The following is a 24,003-nucleotide window of genomic DNA, read 5'->3' on the forward strand; positions in this document are numbered from 1 at the left end:
GACAACCCCCAAGGGTCAAAGACTAACTTTAGGCTAATTTCAGAATGAAGTGTCTACTACAATGGTCCCCACAAGAAAAAATGTAGCCTCCTTAGAGAGACAATAAATCTCTAATTCCTTCTCATTGGAGGACAATGAGAATGACAATATTGGTTGTCTCAAATGAGGTAAGACTACAACAATTTTCCCATGTTTGAAATACACTTGTTCAACAATGGCAAAACCAGATAAAGCTAAGGGAATACTCTGGGAGAAGGAAGAATTTTCTTGCCAACATTTAACTCGCTAGGTCGAGTCCACTCTCAAAAAGGCTGAAGGCTGAAGTGTGTCTCCTAAGGAAAGAGGAGATTTGGTCCCAGGATGTATGAGTTACCTATTGCTGCATAACTAATTGCTCCAAAAGTTAGTGGCTTAAAATTAAATGTTTATTATTTCACAATTTCTGGTGGTTAGGAATCTTGGTGTGGCTTAGCTGAGTCCTTAGTTGGAATTATAGGGCTGCAAACTGTTGGCCAAGGCTGTGGTCTCATGTGAAGGCTTGACTATGGAAGGATATCTTTTCTTTTCTTTTTTTTTTTTTTTGGAAGGATATCTTTTCAATGTTGCCTATGTGGTGGTTAGCAGAACTAAGTTCTTTGTAGCCACTGGACTGAGGGCTTTGGCTCCTTGCTATTAACCAGAGGTCACTTTCAGCCCCTTGTCACATGGGCCTCTCATACCTGACAGCTTGCTGCATCAAAGTGTGCAAGCTGAGGGCAGCCCAGGTGGCTCAGCGGTTTAGCACCGCCTTCACCCTGGGCCATGATCCTGGAGACCTGGGATCAAGTCCCACATCAGGCTCCCTGCATGGAGCCTACTTCTCCATCTGCCTATGTCTCTGCCTCTCTCTCTCTCTCTCGAATAAATAAAATCTTAAAAGTGTGCAAGCTGAAAAGGCAAAAGAGAGTCCAGCTAGATGAAAGTCAGTCTTCTGTAACCTGATCATGAAAGTGACATTCCACCACTTTTGACAGAATCTCTTCATTACCAGCAAATCGCTAGGTCGAGTCTACTCTCAAAAAGAGATCACAAAAGGGTGTGACTATCAGAAGGTGGAGAATCACTGGGGACCATCTTTGAAAATTGCCTATCACATAATACAATTCCAGATATAGCTTTTTTTTTTTTTTTTTTTTTTTTTTTTTTTAGATTTCATTCATTCATTTGACAGAGAGAGAGAGACAGAGACAGAGACAGAGAACATGAGCACAAGCAGGGGGAAGCACAGCAGGAGAGGGAGAAGCAGATTCCCCACTGCAAGGATCTCAACATGAGGCTTGATCCCAGGACCCTGGGATCATTACCTGAGCTTAAGACAGATGCTTAACTGACTGAGCCACCCAGGTGTCCCAAAGATGCTTTTTTTTTTTTTTTTAAGATTTTATTTATTTGAGAGAGAATGTGTGAGAGAGAGAGTGCAGGCTCCCCACTGAGCGGGAACCTGACTCAGGGCTCAAACCCAGGACCCTGCAATCATGACCCAAGCTGAAGGCAGACACCCAATTGAGTGAGCCACCCAGGTGCCCCTAGATGCTCTTCTATTAGATTCCAAGTGTCTGCTTCATCAGCCCATTTCTCTTGAAGATGAAAGGAACAACATGTACTTACACTGCTGAGGTTATTCATACAAAGCTTTATTTTTATTTTTTTAAAGATTTTATTTATTAAAAAAAAGATTTTATTTATTAATGAGAGACACAGAGAGAAAAGCAGAGACACAGGTGGCGGGAGAAGTAGGCTCCATACAGGGAGCCCAACATGGGACTCAATCCCAGGTCTCCAGGAATAGGCCCTGGGCTGAAGGCGGCACTAAACCGCTGAGCCACCTGGGCTGCCCTCATACAAAGCTTTAAAACAGGCCTACTCAGGGACACCTGGGTGGCTCAGTAGTTGAGCGTTTGCCTTCAGCTCAGGGTATGGTCCCAGAGTCCCGGGATCAAGTCCCATATGGGGCTCTCCTTGAGGAGCCTGCTTCTCCATCTGCCTGTTTCCGCCTCTCTGTCTCTGTCTCTTCAGAATGAACGAATGAATAAATAATCTTAAAAGAAAAACAACAGGCCTACCCAGGGAGTCCCTGCTAAAGTAAATTTTATCAGGCATCTTTCCCCCACAATAGCCTGTTTTCAACTATGGAGAAAATTGGTCAAGGCAAGAAAACTTCCTTACTCAGCAAATATCAAAGACAGTGTTTTTAGCAGCTGGAGCAGCCTCACTTGGCTCGCTGCCACTCATTCTGATGCCATGATTCTACAAGACCTTGAACTCTTGGAACTGTCAGGGGCTGATGATCAAAATTTGACCAGCAACACTTTTAGCAGCCTCCAAACTTTGGAATACCTGTGTCTTTTTTTTTTTTTTTTTAAGATTTTATTTATTCATGAGAGACACACAGAGAGAGGCAGAGACACAGGCAGAAGGAGAAGCAGGCTCCATGCAGGGAGCCCGATGTGGGACTCCATCCAGGGTCTCCAGGATCACGCCCTGGGCTGAAGGCGGTGCTAAACTGCTGAGCCACCCGGGCTGCCCAGATATGCTGTTTTTTTTTGTTTTGTTTTGAATCACATTAATTTTTCTTAAAGACTTTATTTATTCATGAGAGAGAGGCAGAGACACAGGCAGAGGGAGAAGCAGGCTCCACAAAGGGATCCTGATGTGGGACTCATTCCTGGGACTCCAGAATCAGGCCCTGGACTGAAGGCAGCACTAAATCCTTAAGCCACCTGGGCTGCCCTTGAACCATATTAAAATAGTAGCCCTGCCCACCCACCCCCTCATCCCTTCCTGGTCACCCTCTCAGGCAACCACTGGTGATTGTTTTTATTGTTTCATTTCCCTAAAAACTTCAGTCTATTTTTGTTTTAAAAATCAACATAGCAATGGAATTGTCATATATGCTCATAGGCCTTGCTTCTTTGATTCCAGTTTGCAAAATTCATCCATGTTGTCCCATGTGGTTGTGGTTAGTTCATTTTCATTATATTACAATCCATCCATCTTGCTGTGGGGGAACATTTGGCTTGTCTTCAGGGTGGGATCTTCTGAGCAGAGCTGTTCTGAACCTTCTACAGCAGATCAGCACGTTTCCAAGGGACTGGAACTAGTGGACCAGAGTATGCACAGCTTCAACTTCACCAGATAAGGCTAAACTGTTTTCTAAATGACTGAACCAAAAAAAAAAAAAAAAATTCTTTTTTTAAAGATTTGTTTATTTATTCATGAGAGAGAGAGAGAGAGAGAGAGAGGCAGAGACAGAGGCAGAGGCAGAGGGAGAAGCAGGCTCCTTTTAGGAGCCTGTTGCAGGACTCCGTCCCAGGACCCTGGGATTACAACCTGAGCCAGAGGCAGATGCTCAACCACTGAGCCACCCAGGTGCCCCTGTATATATTTATTTATATTAGTTATTATTTATATATAAATATATATGTATTATATGAATATGTAATAAATTATTTATGCCATACATACCACTCTTTGCTGGAAGACTGTACATATATAGAGAGCAGTCTAGATTTGTCCCACAGGCATTAGTTTGCTGATCCCTGCTCTAGACTCTCAAGTGTAGAAAATGGAAACTTCCTGACCATAATAAGCTATCCTGCTTGCATTTTTTGTTAATTCTTTTGTTTTTAGCAGTTTTAGATTTATGTTTAAATTGACTGGAAAGTACAGAGTTCCCATATACTCCCTTACTTCCCCTATCCACTTCCCCCATTATTAGTATGCATAGTGCAGTACATTTGTTACAGTTGATAAGCCAACATGGATATGTGATTATTAACTAAAGCCTATAGTTTAAGTTAGGGCTCACTCTTTGTGTTTTATATTCTATGGGTTGGTTTTTTAAGATTTTATTTATTTATTTGAGAGAGTGAGCATGGGTGGGGCAGAGGGAGAAGGAGAAGCAGGCTCCCTGCTGAGCATGGAGCCTCATGTGGGGTTCAATTCCAGGACCCTGGGATCACGATCTGAGCCCAAGGCAGATGCTTAACCAACTGAGCTACACAGGCGCCCTTGTTCTGAGTTATGACAAATGTGTAATGACATGCACCATTATGCTTGCCAGGTTTTAACTCATAAACTAGTTGGAAACAAAAATAAGCTTCAGAGTAGAATACTGCAATTCTGGCAACCACAAACAGGTGCAGGATAGTCCTAAGGGTAATTTTTAGTCTCTGCTATTGTGTTCATTTGTATTTTGCTGTGTTTTTTGGTTTTGGAGGGCTTAACAAACATCATTCACTATCACACTCAAAATAATGATACTGGAAGACCTAGTGTGAAGAGCCATGTAATTGCAATTAAAAAAAAAAAAAGTGATTAAAGAAAAGTTTGAAAGTGGAAAGAAAATGCAGATGTTGCACATAGAATAAAACTGCTCCAGAAGGAATCTGGAGGTCAAAGAATAGTAGTGGGAGTGCTCATCTACTGCTCATCATTTGATTCAATCATTTTATTTATTTTTTTAAAGATTTCTTTTTTTGGGGGGGGGGGGAACACCTGGGTTGCTCAGCGGTTGGGTGGCTGCCTTCAGCTCAGGTCGTGATCCTGGAATCCGGGATCGAGTCCTGCATCAGGCTCCTACGAGGAGCCTGCTTCTCCCTCTGCCTAGGTCTCTGCTTCTGTGTCTCTCATTAATAAATAAAATTTTTAAAAATTTTAAGTAAATATATACAAATAAAATCTTTAAAAAAAAAACCAAAGTGAGCATGGATTCAAGCCATAACAAATCAAACACCTCCAGCTTTTCCAAAACTCATCTTTTATAAATTTATCTTTGCTTTTAAGAAAACACTAATTTTTAAAAAGATTTTTAAAAAAGTGATCTCTACCCCCTCCCATGTGTGTGTGAACCCACAATCCTGAGATTAAGAGTTGCATGCTTCACCCACTGAGCCAGCCAGGTGCCCCAGATGTTTTTAACCTGGAAAAATGCTGGCAAGTATGAAAGGAAAATGGTAAATGTATAGGCTGTCCATTGTAATACTATTAATGATAGAAAAACTAGAAATGTATTAAATGTTCACTAGAGGGGAATGGTTAAGTAAATTATGAGCTACTCCTACCAGATAACATACTGTACGTCATTTGGAGTTATCTTCCTACTAGCAGAGCTCATGTAGAATGCCTTCTAAGATGTATTTTTTTTTTAAGATTTTATTTATTTATTCTTGAGAGACACAGGGAGAGAGAAAGAGGCAGAGACACAGGCAGGAGAAGCAGGCTCCATGCAGGGAGCCGGTGGTGGGACTTGATCCCAGGACTCCAGGATCATACCCTGGGCTGAAGGCAGGCATTAAACCGCTGAGCCACCCAGGCTGCCACCCGCCCTCTTCTAAGATGTATTAAATGAAAAAAAGAATGCTACAAATTAACAAGCACAGAATGATTTCTTTTGTTTTATAACAACTATTTCTATGGATACATATTGATGCATAGAAAAATCTAGACAGTGTATAGAGTTGTGGAATCATTATGTTGTACACCTGAAACTAATATAACATTGTGTGTCAACTACACTTAAAAAAAAAAAAAAAAAAAAAAAGACCAAGAGACCTTTGGCTGGCTCAGTTGGTAGAGCATACAACTTTTGATCTTGGGGTTGTGAGTTTAAGACCCATGTTGCCATAGAGCTTAGGTAAAAAAATAAATAAAATGTTGTCACAAATTAAAAAAAAAAAAAAAAAAAATCCAGGGCAGCCCCAGTGGTGCAGTGGTTTAGCGCCGCCTGCAGCCCAGGGTGTGATCCTGGAGACCCAGGATTGAGTCTCACATCAGGCTTTCTGTATGGAGCCTGCTTCCCCCTCTGCCTATGTCTCTGCCTGTGTGTGTGTCTCTCTGATGAATAAATAAATAAAATCTTTAAAAAATAATAAAAAATAAAACAATTAAAAAAAAATCCAGACCAGTACCGTTCAATAGAAATATGTTGCAAGCTGTATATGTGATTTTATATTTTCTAGTAGTCTACATTAAAAGGAAAAAAACAGGCAAAATTAAATTTAATAATATATTTTATTTAACCCAATATACAAAACATTATTTCAACATGTGATCAATACAAAAAAATTACGATATTTTACGTTTTTTCCTATTAAATCTTTGAAATGTAATGTGTATTTTACACTTACAGCACATCTCAATTTGGGCCAGCTACATTTCAAGCACTCAGTAGCCACGTGTGGTCCTACCAGACGGCATAGGTCTAAAACACATTGAAGTGACAGCATTGGTTACTCTGGGAAAAGAGGGGAAGAGATAAGAGGGATACTTTATTTTACCTCTGTATTCTTTTGTATTGTTCAGTTAGAATGGTTTCATGTATTATTTACAATGAGTAATGCATCTTTATTTATTTGTTTTTAATATTTTATTCATGAGAGACAGGGGGCAGGGAGAGAGAGAGAGAGACAGACAGACAGGCAGAGGGAGAATCAGGCTCCATGCAAGGAGCCGCATGAGGAACTCGATCCCTGGACTCCAGGATCAGGCCCTGGGCCAAAGACAGACGATAAAGTGCTGAGCCACCCAGGGATCCCTCAAATAACGCATATTTAAAGCCATTCAGAAAATTAGTATGTACTTATGTCTCATTCCTTAATATTTTTATTGATCTCGGGGATCCCTGGGTCCTTGACATCTTTGGGCAGCCTGGTGGCTCAGTGGTTTAGCGCCTGCCCAGGGAGTGATCCTGGAGTCCCGGGATCGAGTCCCACGTCGGGCTCCCTGCAGGGAGCCTGCTTCTCCCTCTGCCTGTGTCTCTGCCTCTTCTGTGTCTCTCATGAATAAATAAATAAAATCTTTAAAACAAAAACAAACAAAAAAAACCCAAGACTTTTTATGAAACTGATTCAATGGGATAAACATTTTCTGAGTTTAAGCTGTAAGGAGTTAGGGTCTGCACTACGGAAGACAAGAAGAACAGGACATTGTTGTCCTAAAAGATTTTTGGAAACAGCTTTTGGAACTGCCTTTACAGTTTGCATATTCTCTTTTTTTTTTGTTTTTTGTTTTTTTGCATATTCTCTTCAGGTTGGATTTGACTTCTAGTAATAGCTGAAAGCCCTGCACTTGGGGCCAGTAAATCAAGTTGGATGTTAGTTTTGTTTAAATGAAATGTGATTCAAGTAAAACAACTTGCAAACTGGCAGCTCCAAATTACTTCCAAAAATATTATCAGCAACAACAATAAATTAAGTATATAATACAAAAAGACAAACATGGGAAGGACAACTTAAAATGGATATATTCTGGTTTCCTTAAAAAAGAAAAAAATTGTTATTCCATATTTACATAGCCCTGTGTACTTTTCTATTCTTTTTCCATTTCTGATCATCTTCCACAAATTGTTGAGTATGCAAAATAAGAAACCAGAAGATATTCAGAAATCCTAATATTCTGTAATACACAATTAGAAGGAAGTTGATTAATGAACCAATTACAATCACTTCCTTTATTTCTCGCACTTGTTATCTCATGCTTTGCTAAAATAACAGATAAACTTAAGTCTTTACTTTGCCCAGGACCCATCAGTGATTTATGATTGCCTTTCAAGCCTGAGCAAATACCATGATACAGACAAAACTATTTGACTACTATCCGAGTGTAGTGATATATTTTGGAAGAAGGGGCCATTGGGGACTTTTAAAAATAACCTAGACTTTTTAGAGGAACTGAATTTGTGATTTCTAAAAGATGGGGCTAAAAGTACTAAAAGTGGGGGTTTTGGGTGGCTCTGGTGGTTGAGAATGGGACTTCTGATTTTGTCTTAGGGTTGTGAGATAGAGCCCTGCATGGGGGCTCTGGGCTGGGTGGGGCATCAGCTTGGGATTCTCCTTCTCCGTTTCTCTGCGCGCCTCCTCCTGCTCATGTTCTCTCGCTCGCTCTCAAAATAAATAAAATCTTTATGTTTTAAAAAAGATTTTATTTATTTGTTCATGAGAGACACAGAGAGAGAGGCAGGGACACAAGCAGAGGGAGAAGCAGGCTCCCTGCAGGGAGCCCGACGTGGGACTCGATCCCGTGACTCCAGGATCACGCCCTGGGCTGAAAGCGGCGCTAAACCGCCGAGCCACCCGGGCTGCCCCAAATCTTTATTTTTATTATTTTTTTAATCTTTTTTTTTTAACGTTTAAATTTCTTTTCTTTTTTCAAATTTATTATTTATGATAGTCACACAGAGAGAGAGAGAGAGAGAGAGGCAGAGACACAGGCAGAGGGAGAAGCAGGCTCCATGCACCGGGAGCCCGACGTGGGATTCGATCCCGGGTCTCCAGGATCGCGCCCTAGGCCAAAGGCAGGCGCCAAACCGCTGCGCCACCCAGGGATCCCTGCCCCAAATCTTTAAAGCAAATAAATAAAAGTGCTAAAAGAGTGAAGATAAGAGAGAAAAGGAAAATAAAATTTTGTTTCCCCGTTTGAAACATCTAACGGAATCCTTTTTTAATTAAAAAAAAAATCTTTTTTTTTAAAGTAAGCTCTCGGCTCAACACAGGGCTCGAACCCACGACCCTGCGATCCAGAGTCACGAGGTCTTCCCCCCTGACCCAGCCAGGCGCCCAGAATCCTCATTTTAAACTGCAAGCGAGGGGCAGCCCGGGTGGCTCAGCGGTTTAGCGCCGCCTTCAGCCCGGGGCTTGATCCTGGAGACCCGGGATCGAGTCCCACATGGGACTCCCTGCACGGAGCCTGCTTCTCCCTCTGCCTGGGTCTCTGTGTCTCTCGTGAATAAATAAATGTTTAAAAAAATAAAAAATAAACTGCCAGCGACCTGAGCCTTAACGCCCCCCCCGCCGGCCCCGGCCGTGTCTCGCAGACTCGCGGCCCAGCACCTGCAGCCGCCGCCTCCCAGCAGCAGGCGGGCTGAGACAGACGCCGCCGCGGCCCGCGCCCCGCCGCCCCCGCCCCCGCGCCCGCGCCCGCCCCCGCCAGGCGCCCCAGCGCGGCTCGCCGGCCGCAGCGTCCCCGCCTCCCGCCGCACCCCGCCACCTGCCCACCTGGGGGGCTCGCCTCTGCCGTCGCTCGTCGCCTTCCTCCCTCTCGCTGCGGGTCTCACAGCGGACCCTTCTTAAATCCTGGACGCTCCCCCCCGTCCCAGCCTCCCGCCGAACGTCTCCCCTCCGGCCTCTCCCGTGGCCCGCGGGGTCACGCCCCGCCGTCCGCAGGCACCCCGACCTGGGCCGGCCCGGTCTCGGCGACCTCTCCGGCGCCCAGGGCTTCCCCCACTCACCTCACGCCGGCGAGCAGCTCTCCGCAGCTCGCTGGCGCCGGGCGCGGTCGCGGGGCGCGCACGCCGGGCGGCGGCGCGGGGCCGCGCGCGCAGCGTACGCGGTGACGTCAGTGCGCTGGCGGCGGCGGCGGCGGCGGCAGGGCTGTTTGTTCTGCTCTCCCGCAGCCGAGGAGCCGAAGCGGTGGCTGCGGCGGCGGCGGCTGCCGGCAGTGCCCGCAGGCGAGCGGGGCCTGTGAGCGCGGCGGAGCGGCGGGCGCGGCGGGCGGGCCCCGGCGCCGCGCAGGCAGCCCGGAGAGGAGGGGGCGGCGGCGGCGGCCGGCGGCCGGCGGGGGTGGCGTGCGGCCTAGCGTCTCAGGTGAGGACCAGTGCCCTTCGGGGCGGCGGGCGGCGCGGGGCGGCCGGCGGGGGCCCGCGGCGCGGCCCGCGTAACCTGCATTGCGTAATGGGGCCGGTGCGCCAGCACCTACGCCATCGGCGCGGCGCGGGGGCGGGGAGGCCGGGGCGACGCGGGCTCGGGCCTGCGGGCCTCCCGCGTCCGCGCGCCGTGCCGTTTGCGCCGGGCCGGGGCGGCCTGCGCCGTTGGCGTCGGAGCGGCCGGGGCGCTCGCGGGTGCCCGGCGGTTGGCGCCGCCGCTCCCCGGCTCGGGCTGGCCGGCGGGGCGGGGGCGCGGGCGGGGGGCGCGGGCGCCGCGGCGGGGCGGGTGGCCGGGGGCGGGCGGGGGGCGGGCCGAGGCGCCCGGCACTTCCTGCCGCCGCCATTTTGTCAAGTGAGGAGGAGGAGGAGGAGGAAGCGGCCGCCGCGGGGCTCGCGGCGCGCCCGGCCCCGGTAAGTCCGGGCCCGGCGTGGTGGCCGCGGGCGCCGCTGTCCCCGACCGCGGTCCCGGGGGCTGGCTCGGCCCCGGCCCAGACGCTCACGTGGGCTGGGCTTAGCGCGCGCCCCCCCCCCCCCGCGCCTGGGTCGTCCTGCCCGGATTGGGGCAGCGCGCCCCCGCCCCCATTTCCTCGCCTTCCCGGCCGTCCCCGGAGCTCTGCGGAGAATGGGGCTGGTCCCCGGGCGGAGGGAGGAGGCTGCCGCCGCACGCCTGCCCGGAGACACTCCCGGGGGTGGGAGCGGTGCTGTGTGGGGGCGAATCTGACCCCCTGTACCCACCCACTCCCAACCTGGCAGCCCTGCGCCGGGCGCTTTGTTTTGCTGGGTCGGTGCTCGCTGGCGTCCTTGCCACGGCCTCGTCTGTTCGCGGTGTTGTGCGGGGTGGTGGTTTGGGGTGGGGATGTGGGGGAGTTGTGATTCAGCGAAATAAAATGACACCCCCCCTTCTCCCCCCCCCCTCCCCACGGAAACAGCACAACTTTACCCAACCGAGCTGCCCCCAAGGCCCGGCCTTGGACGAAAATGGGAAATCCCACTTTGGTGTAGTGGACAGTGTGAATACTTATATTCAGGCCCGTGGATGAGTCATGTGCTTTGGCTGAGTGGCTGACCTCCCATATATACTGAAGACCACGCGCTGTGGTTTTTTTTTTTTTTTTTTGAAATGTTATTCTCATTTGTTTACTCATTTAATGTTTCTGCAACCTGGTGGGGTTTATGGCCCTGGTCTTTGGGTTCATTTATATGTGTGTTGGATGCAAGAAGTGACCTCTTGGAGTTTGTGTTTCGTGAGAATTGACGTGTTTTTGCTTCCCTCTGAGACGGCTCTACTTGTCTGTGTTTACAGAGAGCGAGTCTCAGTGTACCTCTAAGCCAGTGGCTCTTTCGTGCTGTAATCATGGTTGGGATATTTTTATGAATGGGGCTGTCAAGTTCCTTAAGTTGTGAGTCCTTAGAATTTGTAGTTTGGAAGTGGTAAAGAAAGCGATACTCGGCAGGATTTATGAATGTGTTTTCAATATCAGGTAGACTTTGGATGGTAAAATCTGTTTTATGACCTTGCCAGTAATTTAATAAAGCATTCTTTTTGGTTTAATTTGGATGGGGATTATCTATTTTCAAGGTGTAATAGATAACCAACCGGTTTTCCCCCAAAACTTCAACCTGGGGAAGATAAACCTCTCAGACGGTTTCTGTTGACTATAGAAGGAAGAGCATGACCTGAAACAAAATGCATTTCTCCCCAGTTATCCACCATACTTCTGTCTTTAGTAGAAAACAGTATCTACGGGCTCAAGCTGTGGAGTAAATCTCTTAATAAGATCACTTTACTTTGGTCTTAACTGGAAGATGAGCCCACCTGTGTGTTTTTAGATAGAATTCAGCCCCAGCTAATTTGTTAAAGATACGGAGCTCTGCCACCAAAGAAAAGTTGGAACTTGAAAGTGGCTATATTTTAAGGATAGGTTGGCTGTTTAGGGTGTCAGTATGGCTAGCTTCCCCTTAGTTTGGATGGTGGTAGAAAAAAAATTACCAAAGAATTGCAAGATAATTATTGGCCACTTTGTAAAATTTCCACTAAATTATTGAATTGCTTAAAGGAATTTAGACTTTGTTTCCAAAAGTTACCTTTTTGAGCCAGTTGTTGTGATCTTTGTACTAAATTGCACTTTTGTTCTTGGAGGTTGGGAGGATGCGATATTTTTCTGTTACACAATTCAGGTTATTGAATGACTTGAGATTTACGGATTTGGAAGGAGGTTGGAGTCCTTGTTCTTAATTTAAAGCAAAACCATTTGGTACTTCAATGATTTGCAGATTCTGGGCTGTTAAATCTTTTGACAACCCACTGTCATCTGTCACAGTTGTAAAGTATTTCATTTCTGATTCTTAATAAACTTGTAGATCATGTTTGTCTTCATGTTCCTGGGAAGTGTATAAAAAGGAAAGAAAAGTTTGCCATTGGAAACTGCTACTAATATTTCATAAGTCTTTGTGACTTCTGGTGTTTAGCAAAGATTGCATGTTTGCAAAGTGAGAAATGGGATTCTTTGCAGGTGCTGACAGTTCATTTTAAATTCATAAGTCATGAGTTTGTAAAAAATAATATTTTAATTTTTTTGTTTGTTTTAATGGAATGTAAGTTCCATGCAGGCGGGATTATGTTTGCTTGGTTTTGCCTATTTTAATTGTTACATCCCAGAAGAGTACCTTAAATATTCTTTGAGTGAACAAACTGGAGAGATAATTGTACAGGAGGAATTTGGCATGTCCCTAATACCAAATGCAAATAATTCCCCTTAAATTGTTAGGAAGGCACATAATTGGTTTGTAGTGATTTACAAGTAATGTGAATTTTAACTAGGATGCTAAAGTCCAGAAATTGGAGTGAACTTATTTATAGTCCTGGCAATGTGGCATGCAGTTGCTTCTGTGCACTGTCTACTGTACATTTCCCACTTAGTTTGAAATGTGGTGAGTGGGTTTGGGCTATGGTTCAATACTGGCCTGAGAAAAGTATTTTAAGAGGGAGATGAAGTGGGTAATAAACATGTATGGGCAGCACTTCTAAATGTGAATCTAATCTTGTCAATAAAAACTTTTTTTTTTAGCATTGAGCGTTTTCTTTTTAATACTCGGGTTTTGTGTGTATGTGATTGCCCAGTTTCAGCGATTAGTACCCGAGCTTTTAACTATGTGCAAAAGGAAGATAAAAAAGGTATTTGCATGTGACTTTTCTTTGATGAGTTTGTTCTTTACTAACATATCCATTTCCAAATATGTACTGAATACAAATTGTGTATAACTTGGGCATTACACTGTTAAAATAAAATATATATATATATATATATATATATATTTAAGATTTTATTTGAGAGAATGAGTGAAGGTGAGAGGGAGAGGGACATGTAGACTAGATTCCCCACTTAGGAAGGAGTCTGATGGCAGGGCTTGATCCCAGAACCATGAGATCATGTATGACCTGAGCTGAAGTTGGACGGACGCTTAACTGAGCCACTCAGGTGTTTCCTCAAATATTCTTCTTTAAAGAAGTAACAGCTTTATCAAGATAGAATTCACACACAATGCAGTTCCCCAGTTTAAAGTGTATAATTTAGTAGTTTGTAGTATATTCAGAGTTGTGCAGTCATCACCACAACCAATGTTAGGACATTTACATTCATTCATACAAAAATAAACCCCTTTATAGCCACTCTCTGTACCCCCCCGCCCCCCACAAGGCCTGGCAACCACCAATCTATTCTCTGTCACTATAAATTTGTCTCTTCTGGGTATTTCAGGAATTATGCAATATATAGCTTTTTATATCTGATCTCTTTCAGTATGTTTTCAAGGTTTTTGCTATAGTATGAATCAGTACTTCATTCTTTTTATGACTGAATGATATTCCATTATGTGAACACATTACACATTTTATTTATCCATTCATTGGTTGGTGGATATTTGGGGTGTTTCCACTTTGGCCACTGTGAACATTCACGTACAAGTTTTTTTGTACAGACATTTACTCGTGAGTAGATAGATATTCAGTGGAATTGCTGGGTCTTGGTAGGTAGCTATTTGAGGATGTGCAATGACTTTTTAAGTGCCTTGATTTCTGGTGCTTTCACAAGGGGTTAAAAGAAAAGCTTGCTGAGCTGTGGGTGTACCCATTTTAAAAAATGAGGAAATGGAAGTGCAAGGATGCCAGTATGTTGCCTGTAGTGCAGTCTGTGTGATTTGATCCCAGCTTATTTTTTAAAAATTGTACATTCCTAGAGAACGGTCTGAAATGCTGGTAATGCACAGAAACCTTTCTGGAATATGCACTCCACAAACTTTTGCTGTTGTAAAGGGCTATTATTAAAACCTTTAATTTTCTTTTTTAGTTTAAGCAGGCTACAACTCATTAAACTGCACCCACACGTCCCAGTTTAAATCATGGGATATATCCCATTTCTAAAGAAATAGATGAAGTCCAGTGTCAAAGTTAGGGCAAACAGCCATCTGTCCCATTCTTGACTGATCCCTGAAGGGGAATAGCACTGATTGGTCCACCATCATTTGAAAATGAGACTGTAAGGGTCTTTTTTTTTTTCTCTCTCTCCTTTAAGCTAAAGCAGTTCATGGTCATTTGAAATAATTTGAAAAATAACAATGTTAACGTAATGTGAAGTGTCAAAAACTATCCCTTAATCTCATTCGTGTTCCATTTTTTTCTATTTATGAGTAACAAAATTAGATTATACTCTTTAAAAAAAAATCCTGCATTGTGAACACTTCCAAGATGCCCTATTTAAATAGTTGCCTAGGGATCCCTGGGTGGCGCAGCGGTTTAGCGCCTGCCTTTGGCCCAGGGCGCGATCCTGGAGACCCAGGATCGAATCCCACGTCGGGCTCCCGGTGCATGGAGCCTGCTTCTCTCTCTGCCTGTGTCTCTGCCTCTCTCTCTCTCTGCGTGACTATCATAAATAAATAAAAATTAAAAAAAAAATAGTTGCCTAATATTCTACCATATGAATGTGCTATAATTCTATTTTTGGACACAATTTTCAAGTTCTTTTTTTAAGATTTTATTTATTCATGAGAGACAGAGAGGCAGAGACACAGACAGAGGGAGAATCGGGCTCTCTGCAGGGAGCCTGACGTGGGGTGGGTACTCGATCCCAGGTCTCCAGGATCACGCCCTGGGCCTAAGGCGGACGCTAAACCACTGAGCCACCCAGGGGTCCCCATCAAGTGTTCTTTTTTCATGTTTAGAGAGGGAATCACTAGATCAGAGGGTGTGCATTTTTTAAACCTTGATAAATTAGTTTTCCAGAAAAGTTCCAAGAATGTCCATTTCTCCAGTTATAGTTGATAGTGTTGTTTGTAAGAGTGAGGGTTTTTCTTTTAACATTTTTGCCCCCATAAAAAGCAATTGGGTAAAAACAAAATGTCCTCTTGAGTTTGTTCTGAGGGCTTCTGAGAAGCAAATGTGTCTCGACATCTTGCTCTTTGACCTCTCTATACTCTATCCTGCCATAGTTGAACTTTGTTTCCTGAAATCAAGTCTCAGAATTCCTGATCCTGTGATAGGAGCCCAGTGTTATCTGAATGCTCTGGGGAGGGCTCATGCAGCCCCCTGGCATCTAATCCTCTCCAAAGACTAATACTACCAGTGTGAGACAGACTCCAGTTTGAGTCTTGGCCCTGCTGCCACCTTTGTGGCTTTCAGCCTGTCTTTCAATCTCCCACAAATTTCTTTTCTTTTCTTTACTTTTTTTTCCAGCTGAGGGCAAAATGAGGCAATACCCTCTCAAGGTTAGCTACTTAATTGCTGTCATTGCCCAGGGTAAAGAATTGAAGTGGGAAGAGGTAGCTAGGTATGAGAGTAGAGCTCCTGAAGGCCGGGAAGCTGCATCAGCTGGTACTCCTAGAAATCATGTCACCAGGTAACACCAAGGTCAACCAGGTGCCTTCTAGAACCCCCCCCCCCCCCATGTTGTGTGTTCCTTCCAAGTGAATGGTGCATGGAGACCAATGGAGGGAGTGATTTAAAGTGGGGATTAGGGTGTTGTTGTTTTTTTTTAAGTGAGGATTTGTTTTTATCTGATACCGAGATTAAAAATTATGGTAATAGGATCAGGGAAAATTCAGTGGCTCTGGGAACATCCACTCTGGGATGTTGGCTGCAGAGTTTGGGGAAATGATCTAGCAGGGAAAGGTGACCTGGTGTATTTTTGGGCCTAAAATGGAAGTTTTCTATTTCATTAAAACTTGGTTATCTGAGTAAAAGGCGATGGTTAGGGTGCCAGTTGGGCAAAGTTTTTCTAGAGTTACAAGCACAGCATCTCTCCCTATCTTCTTTGCCTCTTTTGGCCCTAATTTGAATTGTGTTGACATCTGAGCATGGCAGGATTCTGGTCTCCAGGAAGGTTTGGGTCACAAGTCAGCCTTTCCCTGCAAGAGAGGCAGTCACCTGGATGGGATAACTCCACTTTCCTGGTTGGGAGACTGAGGTCCTGCTAATGATTAGACTTTGGGCCTTGTTGACCAGGCTTACAAGTTGATGTCAGTCACCATTACTAGGGACTATCAAGATCCAGTGTCATATAGGTTGTTTTGTTGTGTTAAATTCAATTAGAGAAATTTTTTTTTTCAGATATCAGCCAAAGCTAAGCATTTAACTGCAAATTAAGAGTGCTTCAACGTATATGCCATTTATTCTTTTTGATCTGTGACATACCTAGACTTTTTTTAGTTCATCCTAAGTATAGGCTATTTTTCTGTGATTTTTTTTTTTTTTCCTTGACAACTATTGGCTTCTTCTGCCCGATGTCGGAATACTAGGTCTTTGGGCTGTGGAGAGTAGGCTTGGTTGGAGCTGTTTCACTGGAGAGGGAGAACTGTGGAGTCCACTGTCACGGTTCAGTCCCAGCCCTACCCACTTCTGCTCTTGACCTAACTTGATTTACATAATTTCTCTAAACCTCAGTTTCCATATCTGTAAAGTGGGATCTGTATACTTGAGCATTGGCAGGTGGTCAGAAGGTGGAGGGAGGGGAGGGAGGGCTCAAGTCTGTAATGTAGTTGTACTGAGTGGGGTCTGAAGGGAGTGCTTGCTTTGCTCTGCCTGAAGGGCTTTGAGAAAAGCTGTCCAGACCCTACTCTGCATTGGTCACCTTCCTTGTCTTGGTTGCATTTAATGCTGAAAGTTCTTATTTGTTCCTTGTAGCTGTTAAGAGGCACTGACACATTGTGGAAGCAGTGCCAGAGAAAGAGGTGTTGGGCTTTGTATTATGCAATTTCCAGAAACAGGAATTAGTAATTCCTATGCCCTTGTGTGTGGCCAATGTCCCCACTTGTCCTACGCCATGCAATAACATATACACATTCTATGGGCAAATTGGCCTTTGAGATTGTTTTGTGGTTTTGTTTTGTTTTGTTTAAGATTTTTATTTGTTCATGAGAGACATACAGAGAGGCAGAGACACAGGCAGAGGGAGAAGCAGGCTCCTTGCAGGGAGCCCAATGCAGGACTGGATCCCGGGACTCCAGGCTCACAGCCGAAGGCAGATGCTCAGCGGCTGAGCCACCCAGGCGTCCCTGTTTGGGGTTTTAAGAAAAAAAGGAAGAGAGTGAGATCAGTCTGGGGATTTTACACTTGAAACATTTTCCTTTTTTTTTTTTTTTAAAGATTTTATTCAGAGAGAGAGAGAGAGAGACAGAGAGGCAGAGACACAGGCAGAGGGGGAAGCAGGCTCCATGCAGGGAGCCTGAAGTGGGACTCGATCCTGGATCCCAGGACTACAACCTGGGCCGAAGGCAGGCGCCCAACCGCTGAGCCACCCAGGCGTCCCTTTTCCGTTGTTTCTGAGGAAACCTCTTATTTGGTGGGAGCAAATTGTTAATCTGAGGGTTGAAACAGGAGAATTGCATGGAGTGTGGAATGTGCCAACGCTATGTGTGTGTGTACATGTATGTACACACAGTACGTGCTTGCATGAGAACACACTGTACTTGCGTTGGACCAGTCACATACCCTCTCAAGCCTCAGTTTCTCATATGTAAAAAAGGGTAGTAGGGTAGTAAGTTTGGGCTCCAGAGAACTTTGACCAGAGTCTCGATTTTATTTTATTTTATTTTATTTTATTTTATTTTATTTTATTTTATTTTATTTTATTTTATTTTATTTTATTTTATTTTATTTTATTTTATTTTATTTTATTTTATTTTATTTTATTTTATTTTATTTTATTTTATTTTATTTTAAATTTATTTTATTTATTTATGATAGGCACACAGTGAGAGAGAGAGAGAGGCAGAGACACAGCCAGAGGGAGAAGCAGGCTCCATGGACCGGGAGCCTGACGTGGGATTCGATCCCGAGTCTCCAGGATCGTGCCCTGGGCCAAAGGCAGGCGCCAAACCGCTGCGCCACCCAGGGATCCCCAGAGTCTCGATTTTAAAAGAAAGTCATTCTTGTTTTATATGTTTTTTTTTTCCGCTTCCAAACTGAGGGTAATGATGTGAAGTAAAGGGTTGCAGTCTTTAAGGGGAAGAAAGGAAATGTCAAAGAGTGTTACACATTGAAGAGTATTTTTTTTTAAGATTGATTGATTGATTGATTGATGATAGAGAGGCAGAGACACAGGAGGAGGGAGAAGCAGGCTCCATGGCAGGAGCCCCATGTGGGACTCGATCCCGGGACTCCAGGACTGCGCCCTGGGCCAAAGGCAGGCGCCAAACTGCTGAGCCACCCAGGGAATCCCTGAAGAGTATTTCATAAACCTTTATTTTATGTATTGCTGTGTACGTGATAAAACCTGTATCTTAATTGTGGGTCCTGTCAGAACTGTGTGAAATAACATTGTTTTAGGTACCACTCACTTATAACTGTGGGGACTTTGATGGTAGTTTCTTCTTTCAACCCTTTTACAATCTGTTTCTCCCTCACTTGTCTAAGGGTGACTCCTGCATATGCTTTCTAGAAGTAGGTGACTTGGATTGTACCCACTGCTTGCTAAGCACTCTGTAGGAGGTAGAGTGGATGGGAGAGTTGAAGCATATAGTGTTGAAGGTTGTCAGTCTGCAACAGGCAAATCAAGTATATAAGAGGGTTGTGTGTGTATTAAAAAAAGTTCAACCAAGTGAATTTTAAAGATCTTAGTTGACTTTTTTCAATGATTCATGAATAGGGCAGCATCTCACCTAGTAAATGGAAAGGATTTCCAAAGAGCTGTATAAAATGAAAAATTTTTATTGGGGACGGGGTGGGGGGGGATGAGGAAGTTGTAAACAGCAAAGAGTAGATTGTTTTAGGAAAGGTCACCTTCCTTTAGGGGCTGGGGTCTGTCGTCTTTTGGGCAGATTACCTCACTGGTGCTGACCAGGTAATTCCAGATTGACTGGTTTAAAATTCCACTCCTTGGAGAAGTTGAAACTATAATTAGGTATTAAGTCTCAGTTTGGTGACTGTGGGGCTTAGCACAAGTGACTCCATTTGGGCCTTTTGTCTCTTCAAGTGTGTGAGGCAAACTACCTGTCCTTTATTCTCATAAACCATCCTTCCAACTTTTTATTTAAGATATCTTTCTTTCTCTTTTTTTGGAAATAATTTTATTGGTTGGGTCTCTTACAAATAATAAACGTGAAACTGTCAAAAGGGAACTCTGTTGGCTTATGTGATAAGAAGTCGGTGTCTCAGGCACAGCTAGCTGAATCTAAGGGCTCAAGCAGGGACATCAGATCTTGTTACCTGTCTCTCATATACTGATCTCAAGGTCAAGATTGAGTTTTCCCCAGTAGTGCTGATGGTAGGAGACTCTGTCTTGGATCATTGCCCATCACCTACCATGTGCTGAATGGGAATGTCAAACTACCTTGCCTCAAACATGGCATCTGTAGCCCATCTCTGTCCTCCACTTGCTCACGTCAAGTAGTAGCTCCAGCAGCTAGATGGAATACTTTAGTTAAGCAGTCTTTTTTTTTTTTTTTTTAAGATTTTATTTATGAGAGAGGCAGAGACATAGGCCGAGGGAGAAGCAGGCTCCCCATGGGGAGTCCCATGTGGGACTGGATCCCAGTACCCTGCATGACCTGAGCCAAAGGCAGACCCTCAGCCATTAAGGCATCCACATGCCCAGAGCAGTCTGTTTTTTGCACTAGAAGTAGTGTGCCCCCTAATTGGAAGCAAGAAATTTTGGATGGCTGAAAGGGAAGCTAATTTTCCATACTAAGTCATAAACCAGAATTAGGGCAGCCCAGGTGGCTCAGCGGTTTAGCGCCGCCTTCAACCCAGGGCCTGATCCTGGAGACCCAGGATCGAGTCCCACATGGGACCCCCTGCGTGGAGCCTGCTTCTCCCTCTGCTTGTGTCTGCCTCTCTCTCGCTCTGTCTCTCATGAATAAATAAATAAAATCTTAAAAAAAAAAAAAAAACAGAATTAAAATTAGCTCAGGATGAGTAACACAAGAAAAGGGTAAAGTGAAGATGCTTAGGGATTATGTATTCCAAATCCTTTGGTAGAGGATTAAATGAAAGGGTTTTTTTTTTTTTACCAGGTACCGGGTACAGAGGGAGCTGCTATGGGACCTGTGAGAGAAGTCAAGCCAAATCTCTTTGAGGGAGATGAGAGGACTCAGGTCACCAGTGAGGACAGGGTTCAGTTTGACCAGAAAAGCAGCCCTGAGGAAGCACAGGGGTAAGATGGGTTTATAACATCGAGGAAGCACAGGGCACAACTTGGAAAAGGAACCAGGTAGATAAATTTCAGTAAATGCTTGCATGAATGAAATTGTAATGGAGAACTTTTCAGTAGACTGGGTTCATCTTTCGTCCATGCCTGTGAAAACTACAGTTGTAATTTTGCCATTTGCTAAGCTGTTTCTGTACTTAAGTTCTTATAAAGTCTGCTGCTTGACATTCCTCTAGTATTACAGAAAGCCTACTCAGATTTCCATAATCAAAAACAAGTGTTAAGGACTGCTAGAGTAATCATTTTCCTACAGTTCTTGCTGTTGGATTTATTCAGTCCTTTGGGGGCTCCGAATAATTGAGGATCCAGTGGCCAAAGATGAGACCAGCCCTCCTCCTCACTAGAGCTTCCCTTAACGTGAGGGGAGGTCAGAGGGTCCCCTTGAGAATGTGATGAATGCTATAGGTCCTTTCTCCAGAAAAAATGTATATGCCTGAACATTGAACAGTTGGGGAGATGGTTCTCGGAAACGTAAAGTCCGTCTAAGGAGCATGTACTAAAATAAATTTCCTGGATTTTACTTTGAGAACGAGAAGTTTATCATTATATTAATTAAAAGGCTCTTGGTGGTTTTGAAGACTTTTCTTTTTGCACGCAGCCTGTTTTTGCGGACATTTACAAATACATAACATGGAACAGTGTGGAGTGCCCATTTTGGATTGTCCTTGTGAAATCCTCCAAGGGGTTTTATAGAGCTGTCAGCGTGAGTGTCACCAATGGCACAAACTGGCCCAAGATCCCCAATGCACCCCTCTTTCCCAGCTTGTTTTCCTTCCTGGGGATAAGGAGTGTCAGAATGGGCCTCTCATTGGCTGCAGAAGAAGGGAGTTTTTGGTTCACTGAAGACGCCACTGTTGGTAAAACTGTCTCCAGGATTTGGTGTTGGCCTGGAACCTTTATTGCAGAAGGTAACCCAATGGGCTGTTAGCCAGCCTGTCATTTGGTGGTGTTGGATGTAGGTAGGCTTAGAGTTATGGCTGTGGGTCCCTGCTGTGATTTAGTATCTGGTCTCTGCTGTGGGACTCCGTTCATGCATACACTAGAACTGCACAATGAGGGAGATAGAATTTGTGGAATGGGCAAAGTATCATCCTTCAACATAATGTTTTTGCTTAGGAATATGAACATGCTACTCCAGGTGTGTGCATGATGGCACTCTCTCTACCCACATCCCTATGGTGGAAGGAGTAGGAAACACAATACCATAAACTTGAATAATTCATACTTCTGTAATTGGGGCAGAGATGTGATGGAGGATGGAAAAGAACTCCTGTTACTTCTAAGAATGGTGCATATTAAAAACTCCCTTGCTCCTCCTTAATCTCTGAAGTTCAAAGATTAAGCTTGTTACGTGCTGATGTATATTTCACCCTTTCATTTACTGGTGTTGGCTTTATTAATCCCATTGCTCTGCTCAGTTGAATTACAATCTTACTGTATAGGCATGGTTTTTTTTTGTTGTTTGAGCAGTTTCCCCTATTTTGTAATTAAGAGATACAGGCAAGATAGGATATGTGGAAGAGTTTTATAAAAGGTGGTTCCTTCCATGTGTAGGTTTTCATTTATAATCTTCATTGAAAATTACCTTTTTTTTTTTTTTTAAGATTTTATTTATTCATGAGAGACACAAGAGAGGAGAGGCAGAGATACAGGCAGAGGGAGAAGCAGGCTCCATGCTGGGAGCCTGACGTGGGACTCAATCCCAGGTCTCCGGGATCACGCCCTGGGCTGAAGGCGGTGGCGCTCAACCCGGCGCTCAACCGCTGAGCCACCCAGGTGTCCCCATTTGTTTTCCTTTTTTTTTTTTTTTTTTTTTTTAATTAATGATACAGAGAGAGAGAGGGAGGCAGAGACATAGGCGGAGGGAGAAGCAGGCTCCATGCACCGGTAGCCCGACGTGGGACTCGATCCCGGGTCTCCAGGATCGCTCCCTGGGTCAAAGGCAGGCGCCAAACCCCTGCGCCACCCAGGGATCCCCCCCATTTGTTTTCCTTTTGACACTAGGAAACAATTGAGCTGACAGATAAGTTGTCTGGAAGTAACACCACCTTTGTGTTCATCTATTTCAGAATCATAACATGCATCTTTGTAATCCCAGGAATGCAGTTTTTAGTTGTCAGTGTTGGAATCCTTTTGAGTTGCAACATATGCAGCCTATAGTTTAGGTGGCCTGTCTTCAGGGTCCTCTCTCAGGACATCTCCAGGTCTGTTTGCTCTGGGAACCCTGAGCATCCTTCCCTTGTACTTGAGAGGGCTGAATGCCCTCCCTGGCCTGTGGCTCTTTCTGCTTGCCAGATCCCCACAGTCCCTTTGTTCACCTTGAGGCAGTGCTTATCTTTTGATCTATGACTCTTTGTGGAAAGTATCCCATAAAGGGTAGAACTATATTTTCTGAACGTACAGGTTTTTTTTTTTCCTATTAACTTCTTGCCTAATTTGAAATGGTGAAGTAGAACGTGAGTCACCTGGCTGTCTTTGTCTGCCTTAGTGTACAGAGCTGCAGTGTGGGTCTCTTCTTTCCCACTGTTTCCCCAGAGGGGAAGCTTGAGTATATGTTTATGAGCACTCTGTTTTAGTGAATATTTGAGTGGTTAGTATGGCTCAGGTGCTAGATTTCTTTTTTTTTTTTTTTTATGATAGTCACACAGAGAGAGAGAGAGGCAGAGGGAGAAGCAGGCTCCATGCAGGGAGCCCGACATGGGATTCAATCCTGGGTCTCCAAGATCTCGCCCTGGGCCAAAGGCAGGCGCTAAACCGCTGCGCCACCCAGGGATCCCAGGTGCTAGATTTCTAAGCAAGGCTCCTGTTTTCCTTAAGTCTTAAGAAAACTGGACAGCCCAGGTGGCTCAGCAGTTTAGCGCCGCCTTCAGCCCAGAGCGTGATCCTGGAGACCCGGGATCAAGTCCCACGTTGGGCTCCCTTGCATGGAGCCTGCTTCTCCCTCTGCCTGTGTCTCTGCCTCTGTCTGTGTCTCTCATGAATAAATAAATAAAATCTTAAAAAAAAAAAAGAAAGAAAGAAACTAACTGGGTACTAGTACTAGTATCATTTCCATTTTGTAAAAGGAAGCTGATGCCCAGAGTGCTCAGTCACTTGAGGAGAGGGATACAAGGGCACAGAGCTGGTAAGTGGCAGGGCTTGGCTCCAGAGCCTACGTGCTCTTTCTTTTTTTAAGATAACTTTTTCCAATATTTTGTATTATTTTTTTAATTTAATTTTATTTTTTTAAGATTTTATTTATTCATAAGAGACACAAAGAGGCAGAGACACAGGCAGAGGGAGAAGCAGGCTTCCTGCTGGGACCTGATGCGGAACTTGGAACTCAGTAACAGGACCCCAGGATCATGACCTGAGCCAAAGGCAAATGCTCAACCACTGAGCCATCCAGGCACCCCTAAGATTTTATTTTTAAGTAATCTCTACACCCAATGTGGGGCTTGAACTTACAACCCCAAAGTCAAGAGTTGCACTCCAACTGAGCCAGCCAGGCACTCCTCCACATGCTCTTGACTTCTGTTCTGCAAGTTGTGGAAGGAGAGAATCTGCCACGTGCAGATGGTTCGGATGGTACCGTAATGTGGGCAGGGTAGAGAGTGCCTCCTGAGAGTTATAGGCCAGCCACCCTGA

The 24,003-nt window shown here is 44.6% G+C and overlaps 1 protein-coding gene and 1 long non-coding RNA gene across 2 annotated transcripts in view; one reads left to right on the forward strand and one right to left on the reverse strand.

The window, feature by feature from the left end:
* Positions 1 to 1,652: 1,652 nt before the first annotated feature.
* LOC112913145 (uncharacterized) lies at positions 1,653 to 9,403 on the reverse strand. The gene is made up of 3 exons (XR_003233642.2): positions 9,266 to 9,403; positions 6,168 to 6,274; positions 1,653 to 3,200 (listed from the first exon to the last, which is right to left on the reverse strand). It is a non-coding gene; the product is annotated as an uncharacterized lncRNA (long non-coding RNA).
* Positions 9,404 to 9,516: 113 nt separating this feature from the next.
* The window catches only part of BRD4 (bromodomain containing 4), a 93,984-nt gene continuing 79,497 nt past the window's right edge, over positions 9,517 to 24,003 (forward strand). The window contains exons 1-2 of the mRNA XM_072721359.1: positions 9,517 to 9,620; positions 20,183 to 20,322. Of these exons, the coding sequence (XP_072577460.1) occupies positions 20,207 to 20,322 (116 nt within the window). The 5' untranslated portion in view covers positions 9,517 to 9,620; positions 20,183 to 20,206. The remainder of the gene's footprint in view (positions 9,621 to 20,182; positions 20,323 to 24,003) is intronic.

Source organism: Vulpes vulpes, chromosome 9 (genome assembly GCF_048418805.1).
Source record: "Vulpes vulpes isolate BD-2025 chromosome 9, VulVul3, whole genome shotgun sequence".
Lineage (NCBI taxonomy): Eukaryota > Metazoa > Chordata > Mammalia > Carnivora > Canidae > Vulpes > Vulpes vulpes.